The following is a 13645-nucleotide window of genomic DNA, read 5'->3' as shown; positions in this document are numbered from 1 at the left end:
AAAAACAAAAACAAAGGGGGGGGGGGTTGCTCCAAAAACGAAGGGGTGGGGTTTAACAAGCAATCCATTTCCATTTACCAGAAAGTGAGTAGATGTAAGTGGTGAAGCTATTTGTTTTGGCCATTCGATATAGGGGGCCTGGTCAACCCTAGTCAAGAATCTGGGCGATTTAATTTTGATCTCCACCACACCAACGCAATGCGACCTCTCCCTACTTACTTGCTGTCAGCCGAATATGGCAAGATCCTTAAATTAGGACGCCCGGCAAAACAAAATTGGGGGTGGGGCGGGGCCCATAGGGCTGGTGAGCATATATGTTCTTTCTAACACCATCTTCAGCGGCTTGAATCAAGTGTAGGGAATATATGAAGCCGGCCAAGTTCTGGACTAGGTCAACCCTCGCTTCTATCTCCCCTCTTTATAAATGATAAAAACACCCCCCCCCCCAAAAAAAAAAAAAAACAAACAAACAAACAACAAAAAAAAAAAGAGAAAAAGAGAAGAAAAAGGTGATGTGATCCCCTTCCTCATCCTCCCCTCACTTGCAGGCTTTCATCTCGTACATTTCATCCACTTGTATCCATTCATAAGAAAAGTGCCTACCCCTGCTCCAATGACATCATTACCCCAACTATGGCTGCCCCTCATGCCATGCAACAGATGATTGTGCATATCGACAACAAAATATTTAAAATTTCAAATGCGAGTTCGATTTATGAGCTAATTGGTCTCACATCGCACATGCAGGGGGAATACCCTTCACTTTCACTTTACGATACGAGAAACAATTACATATGGGTCCTTTCTGTGTTTTTTTTTCCAATCTGATAATGTAATATTTATTCCATTAGAAAATTACATATATTCATTCTCTTACTCATTGCATGAATCATAAAAAAAGATATTACATTTGGATTGTTATGAGTCATTGTCTTAATAATATAATACTTATTCCAACAAACTATGATTTTCATTTCATACGTGTGAAGTTTTAAATGAACATTAAATTTGAATTTGCTCTTGGTCAATGCGATATTTCATTCTATGATTGATCATTTCTTTCTTCTACAAGTTGCACAAATTTAGCAACAAATATGGCAATAACTCTACCAATCGTAATTTTTTTGGCACATGTGGCTCGGGACACTTAATACCCTTGGGTGTTTCTCTTTATTGGTTCTTTAACTGTCAATATAACTCTAGATAGATTTTGCATTAAACAAAAATGGTGAACATTACCTTTAGAAAAAAATTCACTCTCATGACAGAAATTCATTAGAATTAATTAAATAATCAAATGAGATGTAGACATGCAGATGCTGAAAAAGCTACTCTGAGTGCATGTATCTAAAATTGACCATGTACAGCATTTTCCAGTGTCATTAATTCCTAGGAAACTGAAAAACAAAGTTCCCACAAATTACTGTCAAGTATTTTGATTCTTCCTTTTCTTTTATGGTTCAGTCTATAAATTATGGGGAATAAACCCACATGCCTGACCTTAACACGAGTTTATAGTATAAATAAAATATATACTTGTAGATAATTGGTCCATGAAAATACGTACTGTGTAAATTTTGAAATGCATAAATTCTATTTGATCAATGAAATGACTTTATTATAAGCTCATTAAATACAGGAAAAATCAATCTTACATTTCTGTACAATCCATGAATAAATAAAGCAATTCCAGGCATCTAGAAATTCATGTTCTAATTAATATGAAACTTATAAATTACTAGAACGAACAAATGGAATCAGGAAGAACCATCTTTCAGAAGGGTTTTTCCTTGATTACAAACTATACAATGACACCATTGACAGTGAGATACCGGTACAGTACATAATGGCAAAAAACGAATATGTGAATGAATTCAAATAAATTCCAATAAATACAGCAAAGTCAAAGATTATTGAAATAGGAAGCTGGTACAATAATTTTAACTACAGCAAGCAATATTTCATCTTTTTGAAGCCAGATGGGTGTTAACTCATAATTTTACGCAGAGTTTACACCCTTCTGGCTCCAAACAGATAATTTATAGGTTAATTTTTCTTCAAACATGAATTAATTGAAATACTAAATTTAAAGCCCCACTGTACTACTTGTATGTACTTGCTCCCTCTATATAGAAAACAATGCCTAATCGGTGATCATTTGTCCCCCATGATCCTCTTTTTCTCATGTTAATTGAGAGCTGAGTTGATGAGATAGCCACCTGTCAGTGACCTCCCTGGGTGGTCTAATCCCTCCTAGCCAAACTAGTACAGACGGCCTTTAAAGTCAGTTTCAAAATAAAACATTAGGAGAGACACATTGACAAGGTTGCTAGGTGTGGCTGATGATGCATATAATTCACAATGGACTGTGTGACAAAAAGATATCCGTCTGGTATACGAAAATCTAGGGCAGAGTTGAAAAATGCTAACATAATGCCTTGAATGTTGTAAAAAGATCTCTACAGAAATTGTTGAAAGAAGACATGGAATTTCATTACGTTCCTGTGGATCGGTAAACAACAATTCCAGGCAAAGCACAAAATTGTATACATCGTATGCTGTGAGCTAGAAGACATCGAGTTCGAAATTTCCAAAGAGACAATACCATCAACAGACCGTATCTCATAAAGATAAGGTGTGACAATATATATTCCTTTGCATTATTTATTTGCTTTCTCTCCTTCTACTTTAAACCATGATCCATTTCATCCACATCTCCTTTCATCTCTCTTGATCCTTTTCCATTTTGTTCATACTTTCTCCTTTATCAGCTAGTCTTACAGAATTGTTCATTGGAAACACTGTCCAAGGCAACCGCATCACCTGTTCATTCATCTGGAGGCTTGAGGAACTTCTTTTTATGTTTCTTCCTTGGAGCATCTACGTCAGTCTGTGAGTGTATCCTCTTCTTGTCAAACTTCTTTCCTATCGTTCCAACTAGAGATGAATACCTGGAGGGGGGAGGAAGGATGGAGAGTCATTCAGACTTACGAAGTCCCATTCAAACGCAAATTGTATGACTTTATTATATGAATTTCAAGAACTGTCTGGGGGTGTTCCACAAAGATCCTAAGTCTAACTTAACTATAAGTTGGACTTTAACATTATGGAGAGCCATTTGTAGCCTTAAACTAAAATATATTCAAAAGCAAAAGTACAAGTATTTTAGACTTTTCATAAATTCCACATCAAGAACATGAAATCCTTTGATAACAGAAAATATGAATGATTTGAATCAATGTTTCTATGCCTTTTAACATATCTTGTACAAACTATTTTCAAAGATGCTAACAGCTTTCCATAATTGTTAAAGGAAACAAAAACCTTCGTACTAAGTTACTTTTATTGTCAAGTTTAAAAGATTTAAATAAAATCAGTGAAAATTTGAACGAAATCGGGCAAGGAATAAGGAAGTAAGAGCTTTTTGAAACGGCTTTCCATAGTTGTTAAGTCCAACTTAGAGATAAGTTAAACTTAGGATCTTTGTGAAATACCCTCCTGGTCTGTATTTTACCTCAATTTCAAACCGGCTGCTGAGTTTAAGCTCGGTCTAAGTCAAGTTTTTCAAAGAAAATTAAACAGAGGTCCAAGTTTTCTCTTGTTCGGCATAACTGAGTCCCAGTGTCGGGTTTTCATGCACGGTTGAGTGACTGACTGACTTTTTACATTTGTTAGTAACAAATATAAAATTAGCTGAAAAGGGTACATTGTCATTTGTACACATCAATGACTCACTTCTTATAATGACCGAAGTCAAACTTATCCACTTTTTACTCTGCCTATACGTACAACTATGTGGTACAAGGTACTGAAAATCAGATTACCTCCTAATCCTATGTTTTGCAACGCGTTTTGAAATTGCAAACGGTCGATATAATTCCACAGAGCCAATTACCAGTTCTAATCTTTTAAAAGGACTTTTTTTTTGGTATTATCTCTTGTTTACCATAGGATTTACATAATTTTATATTTTCAGCCTGCCAAAAGGGACGGACTACCTTTAAGCTAAATTCTAGCTTCATTTTCAGATCCACTTTCCCCTTTTTCTTCTCATTCCTCTTGTACAGTGAAACCTGAATAAAAGACCACTCGAGGGAGACAAGAAAGTGATCTTTATAGGTAGCCGGTCTTTGCGTACAGGTTCCTTTAGTACACTTTTCTGAGTGAAACGCTTCCAAACAAAGAAAAAAGATGTGGCTTTTCTATAAAGGTGGACGCTAAAGCGAGTTTCACTGTATTTTGGTAGTTTTTGTCTCAAATCAAACTCAAAGAGGAAATGACTTAAAGATATATTGAGAATACGGTAACAGGACTCAACAAAAAATAATGTGTAATTTCGAACATGTCTTGACTCTCAAGGCTCAAGCCCCTGCTATGAATAGGATATCAAGTTTCACTACATTGGAACTGACAACATGCATATTGTAGCATTTGCATTTGTAAAATAAAACCAAATTAAATGTCAATCAAAATGGAGCCTTATAATAGCCATACGTTACTCTCAGTGGTTTGAAATTGGAAGGGAGACTAGGAATGCATGTTAAAAGGAAGAAATAGTTACCTGTTGGCCATTTCTTCTTCTGTGACTCCTTCAGCCTTCTCTTCTAGTTCCTCTTCCTCTTCTTCTTCCTCTCCATTCATTATCCTCATCACTTTCTGAAAACATAAACAGAGGATAACTTACTTTAATTTACATGAAACCTACAAGATATGTCATTCACGGGTCATACCAGGCCAAAATATGGTCTGTACATAACCATCACGACTCCTAGAGGATATAGAGATTCACTAATACAAGGGCAATTAATAGTTTCATTCTGAAATCACATTACGACACAGTTACTACTGCTATTTAGAAAGATCACATAAAAATTACTTTTTAACCAAAGAGCCCCTCAGTACAAATTTTGTTTTCACTACCAGTAAAAAAAAAATGTATAAATTAATAAATACATTTCTTGACATGATGCTGGAACTGAAACAATGACACATTTCCTTTGTATAAATTGGCTAGAGCAAAGACTTGTTAAAGCCTATCTGCACTAGTTGGCAGGGAGCGATTACACCCCCCTGCATGGTGACTGGCAGGTGGTCATCTCATCAAATCAGCTCTCAATTAACTAAAGAAAAAGGGGACCATTGGGGATCAACAGGTACCGCTTAGGCATTGTTGGCTATATAGAGGGCGCAAGTAGCTACAAGTAGTGCAGTCCTTCGTTAAAGTAATTATAAATAACAAAATCAACAGAATGTTATTTAACCTTTGGGGCCATATTCCAAAAAGTATGTTATCTTTGATGTTAGGGAAAAAGATTTTTATCGTCATACCAAATTGAATATACTCTTACCATTGGTGCTTGTGTAGATGTCTCAATTAGGTATACTGTAAATCTCTGTGTATATATATATATTTTTTTGGTTTTGGTTTTGGTTTTGGACACCAAAGGCAGCGAGCCAGATCAAATCGTGTCTTATTTCAGCGTTCGGTCCCGTTCTGAAACCCATGCCATGCAGCGATTTGGGAAGGACTTTAATTTATTAAGAGGTGCAGTTGAAGTTGCTTGTGAACATGTCACAAATAATAGTAACAATGTTGTTTTTAAAACTAAAGATGAAAGAGAAATTTTCCTTCAAGTCCAAACAGAAATTTGGACAGGCTAGATTTTGAGTGGTGAGTCAATATCACGTGTGAGTGAGCAGAAGACACGGGAGAGCTTCGGCCAGCAAAGTGCTCTGTGAAGGGGCATAATTTATCGTGACTGAAACAAAAACTTTCTTCCCTTCCAAATAGGAACGTAGTTTAACTTCAAATAGTAGATCCTATTCTTTATTTGCATTATGCAATTCATGTGGGGACATAGAGATTTTTCGAAAACCACTTAAAAGTAGCATTTTGGGAACTCAAAATATTCTGTACCTGTATATAAGACGCACCCCCGACTTTTGAATTTTTCCAGTGGAAAAAATGTGTGTTATACACAGAGATTTACAGTAGGCCCATGCAGCCAACTTTGTGCAGATATTAACCAATGACTTGTCCTAATTTTAATTTGTTATGATTGGTAACATTTGTTTACGTGGATAAAAGATAACACAATTTTCTGAGTATGTTCCTACATTTTTACCTCTATAACAGGGTTCATGCCTTTGAAGGACATCCTGCCAAACACCAAATCCTCACAGTCAGCCATGCTATCCACCGTCTCATATCGATTCCTACAAAGAGAAGAAAGAAGGTAAAACAAGTATCAAGAAGTGCCTATTGAAGATATTAACTCTTAATCTGCTATAGCCTGAAACCAAAGACTGTCACATCGTTGGACATATATGGTACATATACAGTCAAACCTGCTTTAGTGACCACCTGTTTACAAAGGCCACATTTGTTGTTTCCCTTGAAAATGGTTTCTCATTGAATCATGTACTAAAAGAATCTGTCTAAAAAGACCGCCTGACTACAAAGGCCACTTTTTGTGTTTCCCTTGGGCGGTCGCTATAGACGGGTTTGACTGTACATCATACGTGTGACAACAAAAGTCTGTGGGAGTCCAGTGTTGTCCGATTACTTGATCCAAGACAGTAAAGATTTACATTAAAATTTGTTAATATCAAAACGTAAGTAGCTTAAAGCATACATGTAGAAACAATAGAGTGGATTACTTGTCATAAATATAATGGAATTTTGCACACTAGGATAAAAAGGTACAGGAACATTAAAGGGATCGTTTAACAATGTTAAATCTGAGATACATGGTCCTACATGTTACCAGTGTCTGTGATATGGTGTAATATGGAAGCCCTAAAAAAATCACACTTCAAAATGATCAAGAAGTGCCTCAAAAAAGTAAAAATCTTTGAGTGACCGGTTTTACCATACTCGTTTTCCCCAATAGACTGTAGTGTTATGAAAACCATTCAGCGAACGGTTTTCAAAATTTGTAATTCCAATCATTAATATCTTGATAATCAGACAGGCGATTGGCTTGTAAAATTCATGGAGTTCCTGACTTACCTAAAGGTTTTTAATTATCATTGCAGCATGAGCTAAATCAAGGATTATTTCTAAAGGATCTAAGACAAAGTTACCGGATCCCTTTAAGACATTGGGGTGTAGGAACCCTACTACACAGCTCCACAGGAACCCTCACGCAGAAAGGTGGGGGCGGGGCCAACCCAGATAACCCTAACATACTGTTGTATGACAGTTTTGTCAAAATACAATATGATCTACTGCGATCCACTTGCTTGGCTACTTACCCTTTAGAAATTAAATCTGGCAGATCCAAAACCCAGTGATCATCATCAATCTGCCGCTGCTTTTCTGATTCCAGTTCTTCTTCTGCATCTTTCTTCACTCGACGTTGCATGAACTGTAAAAGGATAGAATAGTATAAAATTTGATGGACACCCCAATAAATTACTCAATAATAATCTCAATATTTCAAATCGTAGATAGAGTTTAGAAAATTGATGTCTCTACCATCTTCTGTGTTTCCCAAGATTATGTTTTCCTTCTACTAAATTACAAGAAAGAAAACAAGAATCTACTCAGTTATTGACAAATCTTTATTATAATGAATTACAATTATAATTCAACATATTGTCTGTGGTTATGGTACAGAGCTGTTTTAATCAGTTACTATACTTCTTCCTCCTCCTCTTCTTCTTCTTTTTCCTCTTCTTATTGTACTTACTTTACTTTATGTTAACAACTAGAACTAGTCTATAGATGTAACTCCGAGTTTCAGCTCTGCCACTATACTTTCTCTTTATCTTACTCTTCGTCTTCTTTTTTTTCCTTTTTCTTCCATCATTTTATTTAAATGAATAAACCTGCCATTACTAAACTCTGTCTCAGCTCCCAAAGTTTAAGGCTTTATTCCTGAAAATTCTTGCAAATGAATGAGGTGGACATGTAGAGTAAAGGAGCCCGTTTTCGGCCACTTAAGACAAAATCCTATTTTTAGGACCCTTTACTTCCTATTTATTATCATTTTTTGTTCAAATCATGAAGCAAATATTATTATTATTTAAACAAAACAAGAATCCCAGAAAATAATCACGAATTGCCATGACAATATTTATTTCAATTTTCACTGTTTCGGAGTCAGTTTTCGGCATAGCGTACCAGTTTTCGGCCGCATGTACAAAGTCAATAGGAAGCGCGCGCACGCGCCATGCGTTTCCGCGCTGATCTATAGCACTAGCGGGCGGAGCAGATATCCCACGCCGGAGCTCCCCGGAGCTCGCCAGGCCAACACTAGTACTGTGGTGATCGGATATTGGAATCTGAATTAGACAGAGATATCGTGTGTGCGTTGCGGTGTGCGGCTGCACTGATTTAATACATGCGATGAGATACTTTTGAGCTTGCGACTAGCACAAAATCGGGCTCTAAATCTGAAAAATACTTGAAATAAAGCTCATTTTATGGTACCCATATTTCTTACAGACACGCGTAAGATACTCGATTTTTTCAGATTCGGGTAGGCAAATTCATGCAAAAAAATATATTCAAAAAATTGACTTGAAAACACATCACACAATGAGTCTGAACCGAGTCAGGAGCAAATTTGAAGAAATTATATTTTTAAATGTTGTAAAACCAAAGATATAAGAAGAAAACTGACCAAGTATCTGTACTAAAAATCGTACATGTAAAATTGGTCGTAGATATTCGACAGCTGAATATGACGCGCATGGTTGCATTACGTGCGTTCTCGAATCCAAAATCGTACCTCACACACACATCTCGCCATACCGCGAATGGTCCGTCTTGGGGAGCTAGCCGGCTGAGAGTTTGCAGCGATACCAACGCAGCTTCGGAGCTCCGCAGCGCGCCATTTTAGCGGGACTCGGAAAGGTTTGCGATGGGAAGGCAGCGGCCTAGCTTTTTGCCCAAACAACGCTAGATCGGCCGCTGGCAAAATGAAAATAACTACGATCGAGAACATCGTCGGTTTCTTAACTTTTCAGTGAGATAATTCTGAATTCTAATTGAGATTATATAATAAATTAAATCGACAAAGAAACCTCGGTAGAACTCTTATAACTATACAAAAGCTTGTTTATTTCTTCATTTGACATTTTGTTTTCGACCATTTTTTCGTGCGCGAGTCAATGTAAACTATGTATTACCAAACTTTCAACACGCAAGGAACGGGGAACACTCGCGGACCTCGTAACAAATTCGTTGCAAAAAAAAAATTCAAGGGTGATTTTAAAGCAGTGAAGAACATTGGCGCTGCAATGCGCAGAAATATACTTGAAAGAAACTTAAAAAATAATACCTGAATTTTCAGAAAATCGTATTTGTATTAGTGTACCTAGATGTGACTTGTTTATAAATCAGATTTTATGAAGATTTGTCGCGAAAAAATGTCAATTTTTTCCGTTTGGTGGTCATTTCTAGGCTAATATTTTAAAAGTTGCATCAGTAATGGGCCCGATGTTTCTCTTATCGTACTCGCATGTTATTTCTACATAGATTAAACATAGGATGGTTAAGGGTAAGACCAGATAACATTATAAAAAAGATATATCCTTCCACCCTCCCATATCCAAGTTTTGGGCTGATTATAGCCGACCCACCGCAGCAAGGCCATTCAGAGTTTCGTACGCGCGCAAAGCGCCCTCTAGTGCCCCATGAATGTGCCTAATTCGGGTAGCGGGACCGCCGATTACATCGCTCAAATGTGATATTTTAGCAGTGAAAAAAATACACGGGGGCTCAGGGCGAAATAGCCCCCGAAATGCCTAAAGGAGCCCCCGAAAATCAGAAAAGAGCCCCGTAAATTTGCATAGAGTTCAATGCAAAACAAATTTTAGAATGTTATTTTCATGCAGGCAAGCTTGAAAAGTAGCCCCCGAAAAAGAAATATTATTTTTTTCCCTGTATTTTAGGATATATTTTTCATTGCAAATGTGGTTCTTCAGTGACACTGGCATGGTATGGTATGTGTGGGATATGTGTTATGCTATTATGCGATGTATTTTAGAGTGATTTTACCTTGCATCCAACCAATCGGCCGAAAACTGAAGCTGGTTGTTTACCGGCTCCTTTACTCTATATCACAGAAGACATGATGAAGTGCCGACCATGCATTGAAGTGTCTGCAAGGCAGTACACCTACTACTACTACTAATATTCAATGCACATAACATTCAAATATTACATCATTAATCTGGAGTAGACGACGCTACAATTGTCATTACCACTCCAGCAAAGCATAGAGAGTCATAGACCGAATTTTTCGTCTCTTTCGTTCGTTAGCCTCTTATTGGGGTAGGGTCGGCGGCTCTACCCCAATAAGAGGCTAACGAACGAAAGAGACGAAAAATTCGGTCTAAGAGAGTCAATGCCAATTAATGGTCATTACCTACTTTTTTTAATGCGACTCCACACAAAACTGAAGGTATGGGACTGAACTTAAAATTGGTGCCTTTACTGATCGCAGTAATACTATGTTGTAGTAAAGATTATAGTATGATTGTATGATACTAAGATTGCCATCTTACCTTCATCTCGGACAGGTTCTTAGAAAGGCGGACATTTTTGTTTTGCCCTCTATTTCCGGCCATTTTGGACGGAGAACTGGGCTCGCGTGGGGAAGAAAAGAAGATATAGTGTCTCCAATGAGCCAAATTACAAAAGAAAAGTACATGATTATCATGCGGCAGGCAAGCTACATGTGAAAGCCTTGATGGTGAAAGAATCCCGGCAATTTATAATTAATATGCCTTTTGACCCCTAATCCGAATTCGTGTGATTCATCTCGAGTGTTTGATCGTGTATAGGGCAATGCAAAAGTAGAATAATATTCAGAGGCTGTACCTTGTACGCGACGTAGCACATCCATCGAAATCGTTGAGCACATCCCTGTGGCTACGCGCGATGTCTTGTCCCCATTCGATAGAACATGCAGAATGTAACAAATGTTCTTTTTGTTAAAGATATTGAAAGAAATTCACTAAAAATGGGACTGATAATTCCTGTACTTTACACTACTTGTATTAAAGAGTACTGTTGCTGGGCGTCATTTCATGGGCGTCCATAGACGGCGTGTGCGCTCTATATAGTTTACACTATTACGTAACCTACTCTCTAAAAAAAAATCGAGTGATCACGGACGTCACTCCTCTGGAGAGTGAAAATGTAGTGAAAATAGAGTGAACATTCACTCTTTTCTTCTTAAAGAGCACTCTAAAATCAATCGATTTTCACTCCTAAACAAATGATCACGGACATCACTCCCAAGAAAGTGAAAATAGAGTGAAAATTCACTCTTTTTTTAAGAAAGTAACTTTCCATCGATTTTTCAATAATTTGTTTCATTTTTTGTTGTTCTTATTTTTCCCTTTTTCTAACTTATGATATGGGTATCTTTGAAAGAGACATTTCATATTAGTCTGTGTAATGCGCAAGCCTGGACTGAGAAATTAGAAACAGACCATCTTGAACATGTGTCAAGTTACTCTTCCTTAAAATAAATGCTATAGCGCAACCTTATGCTGATTCTAGAGACGATTCTATAGGATCACTCGATTTTTTGTTAGAGAGTAGGTTACGTAATAGTGTAAACTATATAGAGCGCACACGCCGTCTATGGACGCCCATGAAATGGTGATTCTAGAGACGATTCTATAGGAAAAAAGTCTCTTCTATTCAAAATAGGTCCGAAACTTAAACTGTCGATTTGTCCCACATTTCGGATATTTTCAGTTTGATCTATTCCTACTATGTTGCAAAAGGATAGTACGAATGCACATGTTTCTTTCACGTAAATAATACTTCACAAATTTTGTGAAGTATTATTTAAAGTGGATTGTGGCATTAGGATATCAATATTTAACTTTCAGTGATAAAGTGCGCAAAAGAAGAGCAGACGGTCCGTCTGACACGGATGGACAGAAAGATTTATAAATTCTCTTGCTTTGACCGAATCACACGTCTTTTTCCATCCTGTTTCTGTCTGCCTGGCTCTCTCTCTCTCTCTCTCTCTCTCTCTCTCTCTCTCTATCATTCTCCTGTTCTTTTCGTTTCTCTTTCTCTCTCTCCCCTTTCCTCTCCTCTTCTCTTCCTTCTCTTTTTATTATAACTAAATGAAATTATCACAAGGCGTTATAGCATGCACAGCTTCGTCGATGTTGATTGTTCTACCAATTTGTTGCTAATGATTCCAGAGTAAAAATTGTATTATTTTTCGGTATCTTATTAAACACAAATAGCCTTCTTAAATTACTGTCGGCATCATGATACGAGGAAAAAAATCATGTCGCGTTGGTTATTTTATAACACTAGAACGGAAAATCCTCCTCTCAAATATTTTGATGCTTATACTATTTTTATTCTTGATCCTGTACTAACGTAGCTACTCCAGAAAAATATTCAAATTAGACACGCGGTTGTTTGATCAAGTAATTGCATAACTTTAAACAATTGTGTTAATCTATCTCCGGATCAAGCGCGTACGCAGGGGGGGGGGGTGAACCCCCCCCCTTTGGTATTTTGTATGCATGTATTTTGGAGGGAAACTCCCCCCCTTTTTTTTTTTTAAATTGGAGAAGAAAAAAAAACACAAAAACACAAAATATGCTAATGGTGACCTAAAAAAAGGCGACCTTACCCCCCCCCCCTCTCCCCCCCCCCGCTTATTCAGCGGTTGGCTGAGTCTTTGCGAAAACTTCGGCCCGATTTAGAAATGTTAACCCCCCTCCCCCCCCCCCCCCCCCCCCCCCCCCCTCCCTTTAAAATCCTGCGTACGCTACTGCTCCGGATAGTTCGATTGTTGCCGTTGTTACTCATGTCTGTCATCGAAATGTGCATTCCAAAAACCTGAATACAGTTTGAGTAATTAGTACAGTTGCTGTTAGCCTAGTTTAGTATAATTAGCCTGATTCTAATTTGTTTGAATGGCACTAATCTCATGTATGATGTTGTTGAGCAGCCGTTTCAGTTCCATTTTTTCCCTTCAGCTATAATAATACATTTAGTCATAATGTATTGTCTTTAAATGACATATCTTTATCCTCAACATTCCATTTTATTTCAAACTCCAGTCGAAGTTAGTCGAAATTAGAATACACATGGAGAAAGATTCGAGCACAACAGATTTAGTGTAGTGTAGGGGTAGGAGGAAATTGTAACCCCTCCCATGCTTTATCTCCCCTACCTCGATCCGGCCAGGTGACCTTCACTAACTATAATTATCAAGGTCATCAACTAGTTGCTTTTCAAAAAAAAATACGACCAACCTCGTCCCCCTTTAAAAGTTATCTATTTACTTTTTAATTTCCAACTATGTCCAATTCAGTTTTTCCTTCAAATTCCAAACACCTTCACCAAATCCTCGCCAATGGGTTGAGCAAAAGAATATTTCTCATTATCTTTTAGTGACATGGTGCGCAAAAATATCAGTCTCAAATTGCATGAATCTATCTTTCTCTTCCCCCCCCCCCCCCCCTCTCTCTCTCTCTCTCTCTCTCTCTCTCTCTCTTGCGTGGTCAAACTCAATGTCATTCACAAAGCAGATGATGAATATCTAAAGAAACGAAAAACATCATTTTTCTATAAATGCTTTAACTATTAAAGCCTTTCGAATGCCCCCCCCTACACACACACACACACACACACACTTTCATGGCA

General features: G+C 37.4%; 1 protein-coding gene across 1 annotated transcript; it reads right to left on the bottom strand.

Annotated features, from left to right (window-relative positions):
• Window positions 1-2770: 2770 nt before the first annotated feature.
• On the bottom strand, window positions 2771-10650 carry LOC752638 (M-phase phosphoprotein 6). The gene is made up of 5 exons (XM_001179750.4): window positions 10519-10650; window positions 7258-7370; window positions 6126-6216; window positions 4562-4656; window positions 2771-2951 (listed from the first exon to the last, which is right to left on the bottom strand). Exons 1-5 carry the CDS (start codon window positions 10579-10581, stop codon window positions 2828-2830), a joined length of 486 nt encoding a protein of 161 aa, XP_001179750.2. The 5' UTR covers window positions 10582-10650; the 3' UTR covers window positions 2771-2827.
• Between the last annotated feature and the right edge of the window lie 2995 nt (window positions 10651-13645).

This window comes from Strongylocentrotus purpuratus, unplaced genomic scaffold, assembly GCF_000002235.5.
Source record: "Strongylocentrotus purpuratus isolate Spur 01 unplaced genomic scaffold, Spur_5.0 spur5_scaffold_8, whole genome shotgun sequence".
Lineage (NCBI taxonomy): Eukaryota > Metazoa > Echinodermata > Echinoidea > Camarodonta > Strongylocentrotidae > Strongylocentrotus > Strongylocentrotus purpuratus.
The sequence above is the reverse complement of the archived record's forward strand: the minus strand, read 5'-3'. Positions and strand labels throughout refer to the sequence as shown.